Source organism: Eucyclogobius newberryi, unplaced genomic scaffold (genome assembly GCF_026437365.1).
Source record: "Eucyclogobius newberryi isolate DKJ021-1_F unplaced genomic scaffold, fEucNew1.0.hap1 SCAF_15, whole genome shotgun sequence".
Lineage (NCBI taxonomy): Eukaryota > Metazoa > Chordata > Actinopteri > Gobiiformes > Gobiidae > Eucyclogobius > Eucyclogobius newberryi.
In genome coordinates, this window is record NW_027315779.1 from 16,524,662 (window position 1) to 16,549,503 (window position 24,842).

Sequence of the window (24,842 nt, forward strand, 5' to 3'; positions counted from 1 at the left end):
TAAAGCCTTATGCTTTTTGTTATTAATATGTACAAGTTAGAATACAACATAATAAGAAACATTCTCTGATATTACAGTATACAATTAGAGATTATACATGGCACTTTGTGTCAAAGCTGCAATTGTTGATAGTGTTTTTTCATCCACAAAGCATTCTTCCTTTGAATAGAGGAATGTTCTGTACTGGATCCCTTTCAGTGACTGGTCTGAAATAAGTATTCAAAATGTTGTCAGGGAAATACAAAAGTAGTAATCATTAGGATTAAATGTATCCTTTAATTATTTTGTCCTATTCATCCCAGTGCTTTCACCTGTTCATATTTAGAACTATAAAAATAAGAGTAGTCAGTTTTCTGTTGACACATAAGCTGCTGGTTTCCGGTACAATTTCCATATTTAGGCACACTCTCTTTCTGCCCGATCCAGGCTTTTATTTCAGCTACAATCTAGTCATCGCTTTATATCCGTCACCATAACAACCACAAATGTTCTGACAGATTTGCTGGCACTGCAGCGAGAGGTGAAACCTCGGAAGGAACGAGAAAAAGAGAAAGGAGGACAGAGACACAGCCACCCACCAAAAAAAACCTTGCAGCAATAACGGTACTCTATGTTCCCTGATGATAAGATGCTTATAAGATGCAACTTTCTATGCAGTCCTGCAGCCCAGTCACACGTCCTTGTATATGTGGCCTCTGTGCTGAAGGTTCACACACTGACATTGCACTGTAGACGTTATGAAATGTCTCTCGTCACAGTGAAGAAACCAGTTAGTAAGTGTTAAATACAGTTCTTAAAAAGGAAAGAGCTAGTAGTCCATAGAAAAAATGGACTACTGTGAGACTGTATCTATCAAAACTCAATTAGAGAATAAGAGCACTTTGGAAACTATTTTGTTTCTCTGCTTTTAAATGTTCTTTAGTCGTATTATGAATGCTCACATATTGGTGCAATCATGTCCAGAGTTCCACAGGAGCCATGCCTTCCTTAGTGCCCCGTGGAGGGAGCAGGTTTTCTGCATCTAGATACTTCAGTGGGAAGTGGACCAGAAATCCTCGAATGGCCTTGAGCTCCTCGGCAGCCTGCTCTGGGTCATTGTCACACAAGCGTCCCTCACAAGAGTAATCTTTCAGGTCCCGCATGTTGTGGGCTTTATCACATGGCAAGCATTTAAAGATCTGTGAAACAGACACATCACATTATTAAATAAAAACAATAACTCATCAATAAAATAAATAACGTTTTTTTAGTTTTTTTACCCTGTCATAAATTATGTCATTTTCTCTAGCAGCTTGATTCCAGACCAAAAAGAAAAAATCATCACTGATGGGATCGTCAATGTTGATGCTGGGGTCAGAAACAGATCCCACAAGAACACTGGAGATTGAAAACGTGCATTAAAGCAACACATCCAAACAGATCAACACAGCATGCCCGTGCAAAACCGGCAACATGGGTGTAGTCCTAACCTGAAGCACTTTTTGCGCAGAGCTAGTGTGACAGGTCCGGCCTCATACTCCTGTCCATTCATCACAGATGGGACCCTCTCCTCATCTTCCACAAACACAGCCAGCTCACTATCTCTACTTCCCAGCATGCTGCGGTCATTGATGTTGGCTGAGCCTGGGACAAAAGAGTATCATCCTGTGTAGACGCTACAAACTACTACACCTTTTGGCATTCGAATTCAGGAGGATTATTAGTCACCTATTATATAGCAGCGGTCATCAGCGATCAGGGCCTTGCTGTGAACATAAATGAACTCCGTCACTAAAGACTGGGAGAGCTGGGCATGAGTCCTCAGGCCACACACTGTGATGTACTCAGTCCACTTGTCTTTAACTACAGAGAAGAGTAGAAGAAGTGTTATCCACAATAAAAATACATTCAATAATAAAAAAGAGAGAACTAAAAATGACAAAAGATGAAAAAGAAAGAATTAGTTGATACCTATTGTCTAGACTTCATTTTAAAAGATGAAAAGAAAAAAGAGAAACAAGTTAGAAAGGAAAAAGGAGAGACCAAGTTTTGGAGGCATTATGTTACAAAGATGTATAAGTGAAAGATAACGTACTTTCATCAAGCCTTGAAAGAATTGAATGTTTACCACGACAAAGTGTCCTAAAAAACAACAGCTTCGTTGAAAATTTGAGTTCAATTCTAATTCTGATCAAAATCTGAAACAAAATGCAAATGCCAAAAATACCTGTAAGTGAAGTGCAGGATAGCATTGATGGCATTTGCCTCTCCAAGGCAAGTGACATCTCCCTCAAATCCAGGAAGCAAAGGAATCACGATATAAACTCTGTACTTTTTCTTCTCCCTGCAACATAACACAAGCACAGATGTCTTCATGTTCAATTTCACACATCCACACACATGCTGTACATTAATGAAGTAGTTAAAATACAGGATTACCTGTGTGCACGCAAGATCCTCTCCACTATTGCATCTCCAATTCCATTGTGTACAGTCTTTTCATCTGAACAGCTAATGAAAAATTGGTTCTGTGTACATTGTAAAGATCACAGGTATGGAGTCAATAAAATCAGGAGTTAAACCACATGTAATGATAATCACTAATAAACAAGACTATTCATCAATGACAAAGCTATACCCATTGATCAGCATTAGTTTTATTCTTTAATCAATGTTAAAATACATATTGAAATTAACACATTAACCCACACTTTTTGTGCGTGTCACGAAGGCTTTGACCAGTTAATAACTGGCTGGCCAAGACAACATGGGTCCGTTCATGTGAAAACAAACAAGGATAAAAGAAGGAAACAGAAAAAAGATTTCTGCAGCATCAATGAGTGAAGCATTAAACGCTGTAAATCTGATGAGTAAAGCATTCTATTTACAATATTCATTTGAGATTTTCTGCCCCATGGCTATGGTGTAAAGTGGGAAAGAAGAGAGGGGAGATGCATTTGGCAAATGGCTGTGGCCAGGAGGCAAACCCTCGACGCTGAGAGAGCATCAAGCACATGTTTGCAACGCCTTAAACCACTCCACCACCGTCGAGCACAGAGGTGTGAGATATACAATTTTGTTCTAAATGACAAATACCAATGTGCATGTTCAATCCCATGCAACGCGGGATTATACCATCCTTTTGTTACTTTGAATATTCAATAACTACATATACAATAAAATGTATGACTGTTACCTCAATGTAGATGTAGTGCTCACTCTTCTCAATGGTTTTAAGATAAGCTTTCAGAATTGAGTTTTCACAGGTTCCTGTAGACCATCGATCTGCTGACCGCAAAATCTACAACATTAAAACTTACTGTTACAACAAATCACATTGTTACAACGTAATTTACAACTGTAAGAAAGTAATTATTAATAAAAAGCTACGCATATCATTTTCTTGAGGTTGATTAAGAGAGCAATAAAACAAATAGTAAGCTTTGATCATAGTGAGCCCAGCCAGGATCAGTTTCAGGCCTCCACCCGGAGATAAATAACTCAGCATGCAACAAAAGCTGTTGTTACCCCACACCTCCAGTCCGTCAAGGAGGACATAAAGTATTTGTGCGAGTATTTTCACACAGTTGAAAGAAAATGTAAAACATATTTCAGCTAATTTCTTGGATATCTTAGGATTTACATTATGACCTTACATTGTGAGGAGAAATAATGTCCTGACATTCAAATGTCACAAGGCACATGTCTTTGTGTATACTGTAGAATGTGTCAAGGCCAGAAACCGGTTACTTCTTAAAGCTACACACTGTGCCATATTGTTATATTCAAACTCCAAATGTTATTCACAGAACAATAAATAACATTTCTGATTGATTAGAAAAGTCTAAAGTGAAAACACCTGCACTCTGGCTCTCCTGGCGCCAGGTACTGTGAATGGTAGATCCTCAGCAGTGCACTGGGACTTTGGAAGAAGGTATGGGTAGAAGTCATCCTTGTATTTGCTTTTGAAAATCTAAAAAAAGAAACAATACTGCAGTTGCTAAGCAGACATAGAATTAATGTCAAAAAACAATACATGTGTGAGAAACTTACCTTTGTGAAGTTCCAGCGTTGGATGAAATGACGCGCTAGATCTCTGGCAGCTTTTCCATGAAGATTTGCTGCAAGATCACGCCATGGCATGCGAGGAACTTGTGTGCGATCGATGTTATCTACACAACAAAGGTTCATCAGTTCCATTTTCCATACATGAGGCATCAATGCAATGGTATTTATGTATTTATTTATTTGTCTATGGGAGTTTTTGTTTGTAGGAGATCTTCTACTGAAAGTGTTTTTCAGACTTCCTAGAAGTGATTTGTTCTTTTCTTCTGTATCTACCTCTGTATCTACCTGCGTTGCACCAATGAAATTTCCCCATGTGTGACAATAAAGGATTATCTTATCTTAATTTCTGATGTTGAAGCAGATAATGTACCTTCAAATGGTCTGTCGAGTTGGACCCAGTCTTTTTTGACAAAGTTGCTGTAGTCTTTTCCAAGCCACAGTTTAGTGTTGCCATCCAAATCCTGATCCTCAGAGTTGGTCTCTGCTTTCTGAACTGGTTCAGGTGGAGGACGGTCAACTTCAGTTTTCTGTAAAAACACAGGTTATTTGTGCCGTTTTGTAACATACATATGAACTATATAACAACATTACCTCTGAATTCTCCCCTACATTGTTGCCTTCTAACCCAAGATCCGTGAGTCTGTAGTGACCATCATCCCATCGCCCAAAGGCCATGTCGAGGCCACCAACAAAACCCACCGTTTGGTCAATAGCCGCCATTTTCTCATGGTGAGCCCAGAGGATCACCGCAGAGGAGACATGGTCTGGATGACGCATCACCTGAATCAAATTTTATATATTACATTATATTATAATAATATGTATAATAATATATCTATCCATCTTTTTCAATTTGTAATAATCATAATATTTTTATTTTTTTTAAATAACAATGAACCTTGATGTTGGGGTGCATGTCCATGAGGACTCTCTTGCTGTGCTCACTGTTGATGCCAAGTGCAAGCTCTACCTCTTTGTAAAGCAGGACACAAATTCTGACTCCTTGTTCCTTTAGTAATAGAATTAAACCATGTTAAACTAGTTTCAGAAAAAAGGCAAAATCATCAGAAGAACAAGAAAGGCTGCATACTGCTTTGCGTTTGAGTATCTCATCCAATCGCCAGTAATTGTCAGTTGCAGGCCTCTTAAGGTGTATTTCGGGACTGAGCCTGAAACAATAACATTATTTTCAACAACATTTTAACAAAATAATTAATCATGTCTATCAACATTTATTTCAGAATACTCACCACCAGTCTGTAATGAATATTTCTTCCTTGGCTTGTTCAAGTGCATCAGCCAAATCTGAAAAGTATCCACTTCCATTCACATACCTGCATTCAACAAAATAAAGTATCTGTAAGTAAATTAAATCCAGTCAAAAGAAAATAATGTGTCAATGAACTCGGACCATTTGGTGAGTATATTTTCACGTGGTGGTGCAAAACTTTCAAAGCGCTGTGGCTTTATGTAGTCACAGGCTTCTGCAAAACGGTTGATTTCATGGCTCCACCAGTGGGTCTGTCTGTAGCTGCTACACTTGATTATCAAGCTCCTACACACCCACACACACACACAAAATAATATTCTCGTCATGAGACAGAGGAGAATGTACGACAGGAGACTTACCGTGTGAAGTTCTCAAAGCACACTCCATATGTAGTGTCAGTGTGGGCACGACCCACTTTCACTTTGAACTCAGGGTCAAAGAGCAGCACAAAGTTTATACGGCCATTGTCCCTGTCCATGTACAACAGGAAAGAGTCCTTTACCACGAGCCAGCGGCGCGACCAGCGGAAACAAATCTGATGATGGCCAATACAGTTCAGCCCCTGGATACGATGCCCTCCTGACCTCTTCACGATGGGCCCTTCTCTAAAATGAGTTGCAAAAAGTGTTACCAATCAAAACTAAATAGATATTTACACGTTTATGTAACTTACAGCCCTTTAGGCCCAAGATCCGTGAGGAAGGAAAGGGCACCCACTGAGAGAAATTCCAACTTAAAAAATAAACAAGAATAAAATAACTAACATAAAATGAAATACAGTGTCATTATTGACTGTCTGCCATAGTTCATACCATGCTGTGGTCATTCCTACAAAATCTATTTTCCAACAATTCATTCAGGTATTCTTCTAGGTATTTCTGCAGCAACAAAAGGAAAATAAAAAACAAACATTAAAAAACACTGTATTGAGTTTGCATATTTTTGGTGATGTACATTCACGCGTTTTTAACTCATTTATTACCATTTTGCTGGATGTCCTCCTTGTACGTTCAGTTCCATGGAGACTAGGCATTTCCTCTGACATGTTTCTCAGCAAGTGCCTCTCCTTTGCAAATCTGTAAAAACATTTTGAATATTCAAACTTTTTTAAGCAGGAGAAATGTGACACTTTGATTGCCACGGTACAACTGTGTGGATGTGGACCAGGGTTATTTACATGAATTGAACTTACTTTCCCAATGGCAGAAAGTGAAGCATCATCTTGTGTTTGTACAAGTCTCGATGCAGCTCCTGAAAGTGCTTGTACTTCCTCTTCACTATCCAGTGGAATGGCCCATGGGTGAGACGCACAGTGTATAAAGTTCCTACTCGCACCTAAGTAAATGAGATGATATGATAAGACATGCGAACATTTTCTTACAACTAAACCTTCAATCTACAGGACAAATAAATGCATTCTTAGGAAAAAATGCAAGTTTAACAAGATTAATTGCAAATATTCATATCCGTTTAAAATCTAGGTATTTGATGTCACTAAATTTGTACCTTGGATCTTGTGGTGTATTTCTCTGTATTGTCCACACGACATGTTATGGGAACCCCAGGAATCAAGTAGGGAATGCCTTTTTCTTTCATTTCTGGTAGATGATGAACCACAAGGAAAGGACGGCCATCTGTCAATTATCAAATTGAAATTATTTTTCATCTTTTTCTACATTTTGCAATAAAATGTGAACCGGCAGTGTTCAAAGATGCATTTACCACTGCTGGACATGAGGCTATCAATCTCATCTGGACTGAGCACATGAAGGTCCTCTGAGTAGCGTCTTCTGCCGAGTTTTAGGGCAGATGTAGGATGAACAGGAGACATGATTTCCACTTCTGCACCAGCCATGATGATACAGATGCTGAGCTAGCAGATTAGCTGAAACAAGCAGATGACACATAAACGTAGCACCCTTAATGTTAAATCAGATTCAAACGAAGACTTATACCACTTTACATTGACCAGGCCTTTCATTAACTTTTTCTAGAAATTTCAGTTTGAATTTCAGTATAAACCAATGGCGAATTTAAGATGATAATTACTTAACTTAAGTTTTCGGACACTATAGTGTATTAAATGTTTTAATTTGTGATCCAGCAGATTATTCGGTTGTATGTACCGGTAATGTATCAGATTGTTTTGCAGGTCTTGCCAATAACAAAGTGCTTGATATTCAATCATAAGCTAGTGCTGTCAAAAAATAAATAAATAAACCACAAACAGGACAAATATTTTAGAATGTTTAGAATGATCTTGAGCTTTCTCAGAACTACTTTACGACCTATGAGTTTCAATAAAGAAAGTGCAATTATTTGGTGTTGAAAATGGTTAGAATGAATTAGATTGTGAATTTTCTGTCTATTATCATTTTGCGGTATCAAAATTGGTATTGAGAATAGAGTATATTATTTGACATGTCAGTGTCGTGACAATACTACAATAAACATGAAATACATGAAATGCACTGTTCACAGCCCAAATTTCTGTTTATTACTGTATCATATTTTTGCTGATGTAATACATAGATCACAACAAAGACAAAGCAAAGTATTTCCTTGTTCTCCAACTTACATGTAAGCATAAAGTGTATTCATACAATGTATGGTGAAGCTTGCAGCACTGGAGGAGCCTTGTCAAGGGTGCGTGGGTGAAAGTCCCTGAATGGCTGCCGGTTTCCCAGGCAACACGGTTGAAAATAGGAGGTGTGTGCTGTGTGAATGTGAATGTGAGTGGGAGAAGGGGGCATTTGGTGACATTAATGGGTCACAAAAGATCAATGTGGGTAATGTGAGGTTAGTTTGCAGCTAAATGTCTACTACAGGCCACTACTGTAGGATCTGGATCAACCCTAAAAAGGAAACGGGTCACACACATGAGCCACTTTCTGGACAATTAGATCATCATTACATAATAGTAGAAGTAGATTAAGAGCACCATCACTTTCATGGGTAATGATTGAATATCCAATAGAAGAGAGGCCAGTATTTGATAACATTTGATGTGTTTGGCTGTATGTAAACTAAACATTAATTGTTGCAGGACAAGCATTGGTAAGATATTATTTAATAACATAAATTCATGTGTTTTAACCTGGTAAAATGAGCTAGAGATCAAGTAAAAAAAAAAAAAAAGATTCCCAATAAAGATGAACTGATAGTTAATATGTTGATATGGTCAATCATAGTCTTATTTGCGGTTTATAAAATACAACCAACAACAAATTAGAGTTTTTCCACTCTTATTTGGTTGTAGATTTGGCATGAACAAGGCCCAGGGTGTGATCAGGTCGGGCCCCAGCAGACCAGCACCCAATGTGTCTGGTTACACTGAACAATCCCGTCCAGCCACACCTCGGGCATGCCATGACTCCAAAGGCTGGATAACTTAAACGACAAGTACCACGGACATGGAAAAGGCAGGTTTGCATTCATTTTATCTACAATATAGCCTGACTATAGCCTTGTAATAACACACAGTATCTGCTTTATGAAATGTTATGTACGCAATCCTGTGAGCCAAACAATCAAGAACAAGGCAATTTAGCACAAACTATAAACTATATGCCATATACGTATAGTAGAAAAAGGTTCACTTGTAGTCATCTGGACTCAGTTTTACATATACATATACTCATTTGGATGTAGCATGTTGTCATTGTCACTTGACACTGAAGTCACACGATCAGTCTTCTAGCAGATGGAAAGAAATGGAAAGAAAATGCCACGCGTTGCCCAACTATTTGCAGTCAGCACTTCCCAAGATACTACCCATTTACACTTCGCAGATTAAACTATCAGTCAAGACTTGGCACTGGATGTTGCTCTCCACCCTTTATTCTTCCCCGTTTCCTTCGGCGACGCATTCAACAAGATAATGTCCGTTTTCTATAATCAACAACAACATCGACAGCCAATAACGTATAAACTATTATAAGGATGCTCTGTGCACTTTTAACCGTGTGTGAAGTCGATTATTATAAACAAGTTTTCATTCGATTACACACACACACACACACAGTCACAACACGGTGCTAAACTACACAATAATCAGCATCTATCGTCAGTCAATCAACCACTTACTTCAAACTCGGGGAGACTGCGCTGAGATTTGTCCCGAACACGCGTCCACGAAGAGAAACCACTGAGCAAACGCCCCGTCTTTCATCGTGTTTCCAAAGTAAAGTTCATGTGTGTAGCTCCATGGTGTAGCTCCATGGTGTAGCTGCTGATGTAGCTGATGTGCCCCGCTCGAAGCCCCGCCCCCGGTCTGCGCCGCTCCTGTGGAAAAAGGGAAAGACCGGCACTAGATCATACACTCCGAACTCACGGAAGTCACAATTCGCACGGCCAAGAGGGGGACGCATTGAAACGCTACGATGGTTAAGCTGGTCGAAGGCGTGTGTAGTATGATCACTATGTAACTCGCGTGTCACAGTGGCACGAACATTAAAAGGCAAGTCCAGACTAGACTTTGCGGAAGTGCTTCACACGCTGAAAGGAATGTTTAGCAGAGAGGGGCGGGTCCAGGGTCTGAAGACGGAAGCACGTGGCTAATGGTGCCCCAGGGATGTGTGCTTACATCATGTTCTACAAGATATCCACCTGCTAAATGCTTTATTTCCCTGAACGGATGGCTAAATAGGTAAGTTAAATCGTTTTTTATTTTTTTTTTATTTTTACTGAAAGAAGTCACAGAGTTAGGCTGTTTATAAGTGATCCATGTGCACACAATACTTCAAAAATGAAACATGCTAGTTGGCCCGGTGATCTCCCGCGCTTTATCTTGTATTGTTTATTTATTCACTTTCTTAATATCGAAGCTACTCTGCGGCTAGTTCTATATCAGACCACAAGGGGGCGTTCGATCTCTATCAATAATGTCTAAAATGTCACGTCTCTGCAGCAATAGAGGGTTTTGTAATCAGTCAATGTGGCGTTTCCAAAATATAGTCCACCAAAAGTAAGTAAGAATGTTTAATACAATAACAAAACATAAAGCACAAAATAAAACGTGTAGTATATTTACAAAATATGGTACAATGAAAGCTAGACAATATTGCTCCACACCGCTTGCACCTAAGAAGACTTTCTAATAAATAAATAAATAGAGATGAAAGTAAGTGATTCAGAGTGGGTTAGCTCACATGCACAAATTCTCAATATAAGACAATACATGCAGTGGACGTTATGGGCTAGAAAAATCCAGTTATATCTCTTGTACTGTACTAACTGTAAGAAATGCCTCATTGTTTTCTGTGCGCTGAACGGCATGCATGCACTGGGGCTGGATTCAACCTCAGCCTGGTCTAACTTTATGCATGTCTTTAGCTCAATGCTCCCAGTCTCTTAAGCCATTACCAATGGCTATTATTTACACAATTTGGGTGTTAACATCAAAATGACTTAACACTACTGTATTTGTGTCAGATGGCAGGACTGCTCGGCTTTACTCTCAACATGAGCTAAATTGCCCATTAGAAACATTATTTCTAACTTGGAATATATTTTTTGCTCTCTCCTGGAAATGGGAACTCTGGCGCTTGATTGAAGTGTCCATTGAGGAAGATAGCGACTGTGCCGATGATGAAGAGGAGAATAGCAGCCCAGAAACAAACCTTGTCAATCATCTTTCCAATTAGCACCCAACTCTCAATTTCCTGTCGTTACAAAGAAGAAAGGTATTGCCAAACATGTCATTATAATTCATTACTAACAGAAAATGGGTACCATAATTGAGTCTTTAACTCACAGATCCAATGGTGTTCTGTTGTCTTGTGCTCTCTGCAATAAAGTTGCAAGCATCAACGCACTGCTTTATCTCTGGTGCTGCTTGGGCCAGACTCTTGTATAGATTAGCTGTGCTGCTCACATCCATGTTGTCCACTGTAAGAAGCATCATCAGCATAAAAAACATTGTTATCTATACAGTACAATACATTTATATCCATCCATCCATCCATTTTCTCCCGCTTTATCCGGGGCCGGGTCGCGGGGGCAGCAGTCTGAGCAGGGACTCCCAGACTTCCTTCTCCCCAGACACTTCCTCTAACTCCTCTGGGGGGATCCCGAGGCGTTCCCAGGCCAGCCGAGAGACATAGTCTCTCCAGCGTGTCCTGGGTCTTCCCCGGGGCCTCTTCTCGGTGGGACATGCCTGAAACACCTCCCGAGGGAGGTGCCCAGGAGGCATCCGGAACAGATGCCCGAGCCACCTCAGCTGGCTCCTCGACGTGGAGGAGCAGCGGCTCTACTCCGAGCTCCCCCCGTGTGGCCGAGCTCCTCACCCTATCTCTAAGGGAGCGCCCAGCCACACGGCAGAGGAAACTCATTTCGACCGCTTGTATCCGCGATCTTCTTCTTTCGGTCATTACCCAAAGCTCATGACCATAGGTGAGGGTAGGAACGTAGACCGACCGGTAACTAGAGAGCTTTGCCTTTCGGCTCAGCTCCCTCTTCACCACAACGGTCCGATGCAGCGACTGCATCACTGCAGCCGCTGCACCGATCCGCCTGTCGATCTCACGCTCCATCCTTCCCTCACTCGTGAACAAGACCCCGAGATACTTGAATTCCTCCACTTGGGGCAAGGACTCCCCACCCACCTGAAGAGGGCAAGCCACCTTTTTCCGGTCGAGAACAATGGCCTCGGATTTGGAGGTGCTGATTCTCATCCCAGCCGCTTCACACTCGGCTGCAAACCGTCCCAGTGCATGTTGCAGGTCCGGGTTTGATGGAGCCATCAGGACAACATCGTCTCCAAACAGCAGAGATGAGATCCTGTGGTCCCCAAACCGGACACCCTCCGACCCCTGACTGCGCCTAGAAATTCTGTTCATAAAGATTATGAACAGAACCGGTGACAAAGGGCAGCCCTGGCGGAGTCCAACACGCACTGGGAACAGGTCTGACTTACTGCCGGCAATGCGAACACGCTCCTGCTCCGGTCATACAGGGACCGGACAGCCCTGAGCAAAGGGCCCCGGACCCCGTACTCCCGGAGCACCCCCCAAAGGACACCCCGAGGGACACGGTCGAAAGCCTTCTCCAGATCCACAAAGCACATGTGGACTGGTTGGGCAAACTCCCATGAACCCTCGAGCACCCGATGGAGGGTATAGAGCTGGTCCAGTGTTCCACGACCGGAACGAAAACCACTCTGCTCCTCCTGAATCCGAGGTTCGACTATCGGTCGGATTCTCCTCTCCAGTACCTTGGAATAGACCTTACCTGGGAGGCTGAGGAGTGTGATCCCTCTGTAGTTTGAACACACCCTCCGCTCCCCCTTCTTGAACAGAGGGACCACCACCCCGGTCTGCCAGTCCAGAGGCACGGTCCCTGACCGCCACGCGATGTTGCAGAGACGTGTCAACCAAGACAGTCCTACAACATCCAGATACTTTAGGTACTCAGGGCGGATCTCATCCATCCGGAGCCCTGCCACCGAGGACTTTGCGAACAACCTCAGTGACTTCAGCTTGGGTGATGGATGAGCCGGGTGATGGATGAGCCAGCCTCTGAGTCCCCGGTCTCTACTTCCTCTTGGGAAGACGTGACTGAGGGATTAAGGAGATCCTCAAAGTATTCCTTCCACCGTCCGACGACATCCCCAGTCGAGGTCAGCAGGCCTCCACCCGCACCGTAAACGGTGTTGGTGAGGCACTGCTTCCCCCTCCTGAGACGCCGGACGGTTTGCCAGAATTTCTTTGGTGCCGACCGATAGTCCTCCTCCATGGCCTCCCCGAACTCCTCCCAGGCCCGGGTTTTTGCCTCTGCGACAGCACGAGCCGCGGCTCGCTTGGCCTGCTGATACCTGTCGATGACCTCCGGAGACCCACAAGCCAGAGTGGCCTGATAGGCCTCCTTCTTCAGTCTGACGGCATCCCTTACTCCCGGTGTCCACCACCGGGTTCGGGGGTTGCCGCCACGACAGGCACCGGAGACCTTGCGACCATAGCTCCACGCAGCCGCATCAACAATGGAGGCGGAGAACATGGTCCACTCGGACTCAATGTCCCCAACCTCCCCCGGGACATGGGAGAAGCTCTCCCGGGGGTGCGAGTTGAATACCCTACTGACAGAGGGCTCCACAAGACGTTCCCAACAGACCCTCACAATGCGCTTGGGTCTGCCAAGTCTGTCCGGCTTCCTCCTCCGCCAGCAGATCCAACTCACCACCAGGTGGTGATCGGTTGACAACTCTGCCCCCCTCTTCACCCGAGTGTCCAAGACACACGACCCGAGGTCAGATGACGCAACAACAAAGTCGATCATTGACCTTCGGCCTAGGGTGTCCTGGTGCCATGTGCACTGATGGACACCCTTGTGCTTGAACATGGTGTTGGTTATGGACAATCCGTGGCTAGCACAGAAGTCCAATAACTGAACACCGCTCGGGTTCAGATCGGGGAAGCCGTTCTTCCCGATCACCCCTCCCCAGGTGTCACTGTCATTGCCCACATGGGCGTTGAAGTCCCCCAGTAGAACAACGGAGTCCCCGTCGGTGCACTGTCCAGTACCCCTCCCAAGGACTCCAAGAAGGCCGGGTACTCTGCACTGCTGTTCGGCCCGTAGGCCGCCACAACAGTGAGAGACCTGTCCCCCACCCGGAGGCGGAGGGACGCGACCCTCTCGTTCACTGGGGTGAACTCCAACACGTGGCGGCTGAGCTGAGGGGCTATAAGCAAGCCCACACCAGCCCGCCGCCTCTCCCCGCGGGCAACACCAGAGAAGTGAAGCTTCCAGCCCCTCTCGAGGAGATGGGTTCCAGAGCCCAAACTGTGCGTGGAGGTGAGGCCGACTATATCTAGTCGGTATCGCTCAACCTCCCGCACAAGCTCAGGTCTGGTCGCCGAGGCCCCTGCCGTCGACTGCCGCCCAGATCTCTCTGCACCGGCCCCTAATGTTTGTAATGATGATGATTAAACTTTCTGTGTGGAGCGTATGCCATCACCTTGTCGCCATGGCGATGTTATCCCTTTGCTTGGAATGTTCCACATTAAATCTTTCTATCTCCTTGGAGATGAGCTGTTGAGGCCTCCAGGCCAAGTTAGTCAGATCTGGGACATCCTAAATGTCTGTTATTTCGCCCAGGGGTGACGCTCAGCATTGTATTTTTCCCACACAAAAATGCTTATTTTTAGTATATTATTTCACAATCAGGTTGAGGGTTAGGAACAGTTCATGTGGTTAAAGTTAGGGCTTTGGGACATGGAACACTAGTCTCGTCTTTGAACAAATATGCTAAACTAAATGAATAAAAACACACACAAAAAAGGTTAGATCAGTTTACAGATATACTATGGAACATTCCAGGCAAAGCAATCACATCTCTATGAAGACAAGCAGGTAGCGATATTGCCCATAATGACAAATAATTGATCAACCTATTGATCTTGACCCTCCTGATCATTTTATGACATACTAACCAATGGATCTGGTCAGCCCATGTCTCTCTCTTTGTTTGTCGAACATCATTTCACTGCGAGGCTGTTTGAGCACATATTCTTCTGCTCTTTGCATCAGGCCAAAAGAGCTTCTCCGCCGCTCCATCACTCCATTCACCTCTGCTGTCTCCTCCGTCTCATCAATCAATGGAGCCATGCCCAGAAGCTGAGGAATTATCTTCAGAAAGAGCTGTCCAAGGTAACCAAAGAACGTTTTATTATTGTTCCTCATCACCTTATATCACTTTTATACAGTATACCCCAGGTCACTAATTTGAGGACTCCGGTCCGGATCCAGGCTCAAGCGACGTCCTGTCCAGACCCGAACCTCTGACACAAAACTTTTGAGTTAACCCCCTAAACCCCTCATTCACGGAGAACGAGAAGTGCAGCCTCCATGTTTTAGACGGGAAGAGCAGAGCAGACATAGAGGAAGGCAGACACAGTGGGGACAGACATGTTCTCTGTATGTTAAGCTGCAAAATTATATATGTTTTATTACAATGACTCATATTCACGAAAAAGTGAGCCAGATGAGGAAATGAATTAACATGCTCCTAAATGCAGAGATGCAGATGAACTGGAGACGTGAGGCCGCGGTCACTGTCTTTTATGAGCCAGACCAACTCGTCCTACTATGAAATGATCTTTTCTTGGCCCAACCCGCACCACGAGCCCGCCGTCAGATCATAGTGAGCTTCAACAGCGACTTTAGAGCATCGAGAGCCCAGTGATGTTCTGTGATGTTCTAATCTAAACAAAGGCAGAATTCTGCTCCACATCTGTGCTAAAACCAGAATCACAACTAGAGTTTGAACCATTATTGATGCTAGGGTAAAAAGCAAAACAAAAGACATAAACAGGAAAAAAGAATATCTTTCCTGAATAATTTTTGAATGGTCTTGATTTATATCAGAAATATAAGATCACTGAAATCTATAATTCAATTTAGATGGATAATCTATCATCAATATGGAAATCTGCTGAGTATGAAGCATGTTCTTAGTATCAACATCAACAACTCTATTACAGTAATAAATAATACATACGTGTTTGACACTGGGGGACATGGTGTGAGTACTTGGGCTGCGCAGAGAGAAATTTAGAACCACGATTTGATTGGTGGCGATCAGAGTTGTCACAGACATCACAAAGATCAGGTACCTAAAAAGGACATAGATTTACTGTATATTAGATTATGATTATTATTGCGTTTGGCTACAGATTGCACTAGACTCACTTTCCAATGAGTGGTACAGAGAGAGATGTTTCTGGAATTTTCTGTGCAATAAGGAAGAGGAAGACGGTTTGGGCCAGTAACACCGATATGGACACGGTCAGCTTCTGCCCTCCAGCTGTAAACACGCACACTTTTAAGACAATTTAGGAGATTAAAAAACACATTTAAATGATAATAGGAACTGATGAATTGTAATTTCAGATGGAGGATAGAAGCTTTAATAACTCTAGAATAGGGGTGTACAATAAAAAGTACTATTATTTGGGGCATTTTAGCAGGAACAAAAATTGGTCTGAGGACTAGGGCTGGGCAAACAATTCAACAGATCTCTCGATAACTCCATCTCAATCTGTTGATCGAGATGGAGTTATGTGAAATCGTCAATTATTTGGATCGAGGGGTCTGGTCGATCCTGTCAGTAAACGTGCTTTTGAGCAGAGGTCAGACTTTGCAGGTTTTGGATTTGATTATGATTTGTGTTAAATTCTGTTAAGTCTGTACAGTTTATGTTCATGAAATCTTTTCTCAAAGCCATTTTTACTTTGTTTTTGAAAATCGAGATCGAGCAACATGATAAAACAATGTATCATATTTTTTTTCCATATCGCCCAGACCTACTAGGGGCCGCATTTGGCCCCCAGGCCATAGTTGAGAAGTCTAGAAACAATTAACTTGGTATTATTAATCAAAAAAATCTCTTTAAAATTTGCATCTGTCCAGGTTGGGATTATTAATTTAGAGATATTAACCATAAGACAAATATGTGCAATATGAAAGCAAAACCATCTCAAATTTAGAATGTCACTTTGATTTCACGTGAACCTAATCTCTTCTTAAACAGAAGCATGCTAACCCTGAGCAGGCAGGAAGTAGGCGAGGACAACGAGAGAAGAGATGAGGGAGCAGGGCAGAATGATGTTGATGACGTAAAACAGGGGCTTCCTTTGAATGATCAGGTTGAACATGATCTCCTGATACTCCAGATCTTCAGCAGAGTAACGAGGGTCTATTTTTTTTCGGGCCGGGCGATGGACAATGGCCCACTCACCATTCTCTACATGAAAAGAATCACATAAACCTTTAATTATAATCATTGCCCCAACAAATTAGTTTGGTTTGGTGTTTGATATATAACAAAAAAAACATATCAATTTATTTTCTGAAGTATATGGTCACTTTTCGGCCTTACAAAAGATGTGAATTATAAAAACTATTTTTGACTATAAATAAATAATTCAGTTTCATTATTAATAATAATTGAGAAGATTCTATCTCCATAATTCAGCCATAACCCACATGTTCATCCATTATCTCAATACAATAATAAATATTCAACTTTTAATTCTATTTAATTTTATTATTATTATCATGACTACTATTTACATAGCACTTTTCCACCTTCAAGGCACTCAAAGCGCTTTACTAGGCTACTTGTGGGTGAAGTGTCTTGCCTAAGGACACAAAGACAATGTCCCACTCTGGCACCTGGTGTTCCAACTTAGAAGAATCTTACACAACCTTCTTTATTCCTTGTTGCAGAAGGTACTAGTATGATGAGGTTGTATTATTTGTACCTGTAAAAGCTTCTGGATCAATATCAACCCACTCGATTGTTTGCCCGTTGTCCTGCACTGCCAAGGTCAGGTCAACTTCATTGGCACTGTACGTCTGTGACCTGGAGCAAGGGGAGAGTTCTGGTTCAAACTGAACTGAAGCAAACCAATTGCACGTATACAAATTGCTCATGGAAATGTCTTACCTAAATGCAAGTGTGCAGTTTTGGTAGTCAAATGGGAAGTAGGTAATTTCAATGGCACAGGTACTGCGGTAGATCGCAGGAGGAAGCCAATACATCCAGCCATCATTACTGATCAACACATTGGCATAGTAAGCCACGTCGAATTTACCGTCAATACTGCAGATTAAGATTAAAATGAGAAAAGGTGTAAAAGTCTCCAGTAAAAACACTATTGGTTAAGCTTGTGACATACTTATTTTCAAGGACTATGTCAGGCAGCCACACAGTGTTGCACGGGACTCGAATAACACTTATGCCATAATACTCCGAGGTATTCCAGGAAAGGCGATAATCCACCCATTGCTATGAATAATATTTAATCTCATATGGTTAAATCACATTACTGCATGTAGAGATTAAGGCCAAACAAATACAAAAAAACAAAAGGTTCAAGAAGAGTGTTGAAAACTTACAATTTCAATCCATACATTGGTTGTAAGAGTCTCCTCCTTTTCATTCTGTTGAAGTAGAAATTAGTCATAATTTTTCACTTTTGTATTAAATACTTTTGTATAAAACAATGCTTTGATTTTTACCAGAGAGATGAGGTTAGTTAAGGTCAGCTTAATCATAACCTCCACTTTGTCTTCAGGTTTAACAACGGGCCGAATGTTCTTGTTGTAGTTTTTAAAGAGGTCACGGATTAGTTTAGTCTCCTCATTACACTGCACTGTTCAAAGACAAAAAATAAAATAATAAAACATATTTTCCTATGTAATTTTATACTTGATCATTCATATGCACTACATAACTTCTGGTGGAGTGTCCACCCATTGACTACAGGTTACAGGTAATATAAACAAAATTAATCCAAAATGAAACCTTTTCTACATACACAAAAGACTAATTTCTCTCAAATATTGTTCAGAAAGGTGTCAGAATTTTGTCTTATTGAGCAATTACTTTGAATATAAATCCCATCCCACCTGACAGGTGTGGAATATCAAGATACTGATGAGACGGCAGGAATATTGCACAGGTGTGCCTTAGGCTGGCCACAATAAAAAGCCACTTAAAAATGGTCGGTTTATTTGTATTCATTTATTTATTACTCTGGTCTGACGGGGTCAAAAAACTGGATATTGACAGGAACTGTTGTAAACGTCAATCCAGAGCATCCCAAACATGCAGTGAGTACTGGCCATGCCAGAACTAGGATGTTTTCAGCTTCCAGGAATCGTGTACAGATCCTTCCAATTACATTATCATGCTGCAACATGAGGTGATGGCTGTGGATGAATGGCACAACAATTATTACGTCACCCATTGGACATCTTTGGTAATGTAAATATCCATCATTCTTGACAGTTGCCCCACTATGTGTCTTCCATTCTTTGTAATAGCTTTTTGTTTAAAGTTTTTGTTTTTTGTTTTTGCTGCTCTTAAAGGTACAGTCCAAAGGTATTCATCAATTCTTTCCATTGCAGGAGTCTTAAGTCTTAATGTACCTTTTTAAGTTAAGCAGTCGCTGAAATGTCACTCCCAAACCTGCAATGGTGTATGAAAATGAGATGTCTCCTCTCCTCCTTATTAAATAATAAATAAATGTCAAATTTCATTTGTTTAATGAATTTGGTTAATTTTAATGTATTTGGTCAATGTTTTGTGCAGGCACAGCAATAAGGCAGAACTTAAGAATAGAGACTGCTGTGGCTAAGCTATGTATTAAATATTTTTAGGTGGAGAAAAAACTTTAACAATGATAATGACCCATTATCATGGGTCTATTCTCATGCTGCCATAAATCATTTTGTTTTTACTTTTTGCATTGCCATTGTATGACAAACAAAACAAAGTACATATATGTACATATTTGGAACATATGCCTTTAACAACGTCACATGTTCCAAACAAATCAGACAGTTATTTGCATACAGCAACTACACTGGGGAGCCTCAGCTGCTTGATGAAAAGATTGTCCGTCCAGAGCCAACTGTCACTATCACGGCTCAAATTACACAACAGCTGGGCTTCCGGAAAGGAGGTCTTAAACTCCTCACTCGGGTCACTACAAAAACCATCATTTTCAATTTTGGCTAAAAATGATGACAGTAACGCATTATAAAAGAAGTAAAGATGTCAGCATGTAGTGATTGATGCAGTTTGTGTTGGAAAGGGCAAAGAGTCAAACGTATAGAAAGTTATTCCCTCATGGGACAAGAGTTTTGTCCACTCCAGTACAAATTATGGTAACTGTTTGTAGACCAGCTTATTTCAGTCTTCATTAGGATAATCAAGTATGTTTAGGCCCACATTTAGGGGTAGCTAAGCTTAGAAACATTCTAGTGCATGTATCCATCAGCAGAAGTTCTGTATCCAGTCAACATGAAATGCTCATGATGCGTGTGTGTGTGTGTGTGTGTGTGTGTGTGTGTGTGTGTGTGTGTGTGTGTGTGTGTGTGTGTGTGTGTGTGTGTGTGTGTGTGTGTGTGTGTGTGTGTGTGTGTGTGTGTGTGTGTGTGTGTGTGTGTGTGTGTGTGTGTGTGTGTGTGTGTGTGTGTGTGTGTGTGTGTGTGTGTGTGTGTGTGTGTGTGTGTGTGTGTGTGTGTGTGTGTGTGTGTGTGTGTGTGTGTGTGTGTGTGTGTGTGTGTGTGTGTGTGTGTGTGTGTGTGTGTGTGTGTGTGTGTGTGTGTGTGTGTGTGTCATTCAGTGTACAGTACAAGATGAAGACAGAGAAAGACTGTTCGAGCTCAGAAGAGATACTATCAGTCACTCTAATAAACAAATACACGTTTAGCAGCGGGGCTCTTGGGTCCTTCCGCACGAGGTTTGATTGTAGGTGGCGTCTTGGAAACAACAGGAAGGTGGGGGGTGAGTGTGTTGAATGTGCGTATGAACATTTAAAAACAAAAAGGGACTAACAGTCGCTTGAGTTCTCGGCGAGAAAGCCTCTATTATTCCTTTTAAGTGAAACATTAATTTGTGTTGATGTTTCGGCCCTGTGACTTATTGGCTTAGTTCATGTTATGATAAAATATCTCTGTCCATTTTATTTTGAGAAAGTAGCTTTCAATGCAAACGGTTGGAGACCCCTGGTCTGGGTAAATCAGGACTAAATTCAGAACTGCAGTTCTGTATTTGAATCACAGAGGAATTTACCTACCACTGGTAGTACACGTACCACAGTTTGAGAACAACTGCTTACGCTAACTACTACACTAATTGCTAGTTACAGGCCAATTATTTAAAAAAATACCCTAATTGATTTGGAAAACTATGATATTTGAATGCATATATACTATTAATTTTAACTTTGCTACATCTTAATGATTAAGATATAGCAAAGTCAAAACAGTTGCTATTAAGATGTAATCATAACTGATTTATCTTTTGTGAGCTGAGCTGTGCCATTCAGTGAAGTTCAGTAATGGCAGATAACGCACAACACAAATTATGCCAGCTAATCAGCATACTATATGCATGCACTAAAATGCACTGCATTGCATCTCACTCACATTGCACCACACTACAACAAGCTTGTCCATGAATAAAATGCTTTTCAAGTTCAGTTATAAGCTTGACATATGATATCAAGTTTACTAGACTCCTTGTTGTGCCTTTTAAAAATACCAAAACATAGTACCCACTTAAATAAATATCAGTATGAACAATGTGCAGTACATGGTTTTACCAATGCACAGCTACTACAAACATTATGACTAAGACTTGCAAGTCCATGATACTTACCTTGCAAAATCAAAGTCCCTAATATAGTTACAACTCCACAAAGTATCCATGACTTGTGCATCGCCATTGCTCTCCTTCGCCGCCACTTTGCTGTCTTTTTCCAATGTGTGAGACAACGGCAGAACAGAAAAGACGGAGACGTCCCGAGTAATGAGCATAGAGGAAGAGCCCTAAATCCCCTTCTGGCCAGCCCCTTGACTGTTGGTCACCCCGGCTGTCGCTGGCCCATGGTTCACGTTACACGGCAGCTGGGACGAACTAAACCAGGACATCCAGTCACCCTCAATAATCATCACTGCCATCATTAAACCTCAACTAGCTGACATGATGCCAACAATTTAAGATGGTACACAACCCAAGAATTCCAAGAAAGTTAAGACTTGAAAACAATGAAAACAAATTCTTAACAAAAAGAAATACCTGAACGCATGGAACAGAACTGTGTAGCGTTTACTATTTATGATATAAGATTTAAAGGGTATTTGCAAATAGTTAGGGGAAATGTCGATAATATGTTCGAGAAAGTCTATTTTTGAGTGATTTCTACTTGGAGTGTGGGAGCTCAAGTGAGGAACAAACTAAACTTTTTGTTATGCTTCTGTTGTGCTGCCATCAAATATTTGTTTTATATATTAATATGTTCTATTGTAAATAGGTTGTTAATGAGTGAGTTTGTGCACTATTGCATTCTGTTTTTATTTGCATTTTACAACATTACTTTACAACAGCTTTTTGAGTCTGTGTTGTACATACTATGAATTGCACACTATCCAGGATGAGTAAAATTTTTTTATTGTTAATCAATTTTGGTTGTAAATCCTTTTATGTCCAAGCATAGTACTGTCTGGTACAATCCAGGCAGGGGCAGGCAGGGGTCAAAAGGCAAACAACTGCTATGTGTCTTGTATATTAATACACAAGATAGCTTACTCTTGCCATTTCCCATACCGGTCTTTCGCTTTGAGAGCATGTCTAGGCTATTTTTGCTGCTGTTACAGAGCTTAGGCAATAAATAATGATGATATTAATAAAAAGAAAAGAGTGAGGTGCTTACTTTGTTTTACTATTTAAAGCTATTGAATAGAAATTCACATTGACATTCAAATCCATGACTAAATATACTGTGTGATAATTGGTAGTGAGTACCGTGATTTAAGTTGAGTCACTGTGAATACAAGGGCAGCAGACTGGTGTTAGGAATGTGAGTTGCATAGTATGTGATGTACTTCTAAATATACAAATGGGGAAGCGGAGATGAGCTCCTTTCAGGTAACCAGAGCCTTCACAAGCCAGATTACATGTCTCACACACTCCAAGACTCCCAGGCACAGGGGCAGAGTGCATTGGACAGATTCATATCACTACTTCTGCCACAGGAGGGTCAATATTGTTACAACTACGAAGCCACGACATATAAGAAGGTGAATGTAGATACTAGCTTATGACAATGGAGAAAATGAAGCAACTTTGAGCATGCTGAAAATAATGATAGATGATATGGTCACACTGATAAAAGTAATAATTAACACACACACCCATTTTTTTTAACATATTTAGATTGATTATATTGAATACCTTTTATTTGAATTGCAGATAGCCGGACTTGGGGTAAAAACTACATTTTGGCTTTGGTTGGCTTAGTTTCTTTAGGGTCAAATTATTTACACAGATTTTACACAACACTTATATTTTTATAACGTGAATCCAGTGAATTAAGTGTGGATGTTAAAGGTGAACTATGTAACGTTTCTGGTAGAGGGTCCACCACCTGCTTGTCTTTGTGGGGATGATTTTGCTCTGTTTGGAATGTCTCAAAGTATGGCATTAAAATATATAGCTTTTATCTAATTAGTTTTACTCTTTTCTATTACAGGTATTTTTTAAATTATTATTTTAAAATCCAACATGTGACTACCAGGCATTCTTACTGTGAGTGGTGTCACCTCTTCACAGATCTGACCTCTAACTTGGCTTGGGGGCATTACCAGCTGGTCTCCATGGCGATAGATATATTTTATGCTATACTGTGGAACATCCATGAAGGAATCATTTTTCCCACCAAAATGTAGTGTCATAATAAATTACAGTACGTAATAAATGTAATAATAACTAACTCAAAACCAAGATCAGAAATATGAGCTGTGGCTCAGTGTTGGAGAAAAGTTTCATTCAAACTATTGAGTACTTTTTAATGTCCCACTGAAATTTGAATGAGCAAATAACTACAGCACAGTAACTGGTAACTAAAAAGCGTAATTATGTTTTTTGTCACATGGTAATTACACAGCTTTCCCTCCAATTAGGGTTATTTCCCCGATCATATAATTAATTGTAACTTAAACCCATAACCATAATTCAATCTAAATCTCACAGAGAAATGGTCCACCAGAAAAGTTACATTGTGCACCTTTAATCCTTAAACATGGTTTTGTTATATATATATATATATATATATATATATATATATATATATATATATATATATATATATATATATATATATATATATATATAATAACCAAATTGTTATAGAACTAAAATATTTCTTGGCACATTTGTTGGCCTAATGTATCTGTATCTACAGTTATCTGCTATAACAGCTTCTATAAAACAACACTATTCTGTGCATGTTGCCAAAACAGAGGTCGTAAGTAGTGGTTTGGAGTCTGGTACTGTTTGCTTGGTACTTACAATGAAGAATGGAATAACATTTAGCATAAATACTGAAAAAAGTGATACATAGTTTGAGCGTAATGTGAACTTACCCTGAAATCCGCCATGTTTGTTGCTGGTTATGAAACATGCATAGAAATACATTAGCAAAAACAATATAAAAGAAAACAACAACCTGGTAAACAACTAAGCCACTACTAGTAAATACATTTATCAATCTATAATACTACTTTTGAATGAACAAAATGAACAAAAATGAACAAATGAACAAAATTACTAAATTAAGTTTAGTAATTAAAATCTCCTTTGGTTTAACATTAAGCTAACTCAATCCCTGGTTCATTAGCCATTTTGATTATACCATAATTGCAGTTTTCCACTCTTGGATGTGTCTCATAGTGTTTATCCAACCCAGTTCAGGCCAACATTTTTAGCTAAGGTAAGCTACACTTGTCCTCGTAGGGAAATTTGTCCTGTGCATTTGATTCAATTCCACTGAAGCATCTCTTCAGTGCTGCACCCAGCAACTGGAGCCTCTTTGAGCTCGGCTTGGTCAGGACTACCTTTGCAGGAGGATTTTATTAATGTTTTGGTTGAACTGAAGTGCCTGGAGGAAACCCACCCAGACACTGGGGGAAACATGCAAACACCACACAGGCCACATTTGGTAAAATGTGTTCA

General features: G+C 40.9%; 2 protein-coding genes across 2 annotated transcripts; both read right to left on the minus strand.

Annotated features, from left to right (window-relative positions):
- Positions 1-342: 342 nt before the first annotated feature.
- On the minus strand, positions 343-9,509 carry pld2 (phospholipase D2). The gene is made up of 24 exons (XM_072446343.1): positions 9,404-9,509; positions 7,040-7,202; positions 6,824-6,951; positions 6,510-6,652; positions 6,300-6,393; positions 6,130-6,195; positions 5,991-6,049; positions 5,677-5,922; positions 5,459-5,602; positions 5,298-5,381; positions 5,138-5,216; positions 4,946-5,056; positions 4,639-4,827; positions 4,418-4,574; positions 4,033-4,151; positions 3,839-3,952; positions 3,176-3,280; positions 2,419-2,507; positions 2,207-2,323; positions 2,075-2,121; positions 1,708-1,842; positions 1,470-1,623; positions 1,260-1,377; positions 343-1,178 (listed from the first exon to the last, which is right to left on the minus strand). The coding sequence occupies exons 2-24, from the start codon at positions 7,170-7,172 to the stop codon at positions 954-956; spliced, it is 2,856 nt and encodes a 951-aa protein (XP_072302444.1). The 5' UTR covers positions 7,173-7,202; positions 9,404-9,509; the 3' UTR covers positions 343-953.
- A 774-nt stretch (positions 9,510-10,283) lies between these two features.
- On the minus strand, positions 10,284-21,744 carry chrne (cholinergic receptor, nicotinic, epsilon). The gene is made up of 12 exons (XM_072446344.1): positions 21,489-21,744; positions 18,338-18,471; positions 18,215-18,259; positions 17,995-18,104; positions 17,763-17,918; positions 17,578-17,678; positions 16,857-17,057; positions 16,004-16,118; positions 15,813-15,927; positions 14,746-14,953; positions 11,073-11,206; positions 10,284-10,980 (listed from the first exon to the last, which is right to left on the minus strand). The coding sequence occupies exons 1-12, from the start codon at positions 21,553-21,555 to the stop codon at positions 10,813-10,815; spliced, it is 1,554 nt and encodes a 517-aa protein (XP_072302445.1). The 5' UTR covers positions 21,556-21,744; the 3' UTR covers positions 10,284-10,812.
- Between the last annotated feature and the right edge of the window lie 3,098 nt (positions 21,745-24,842).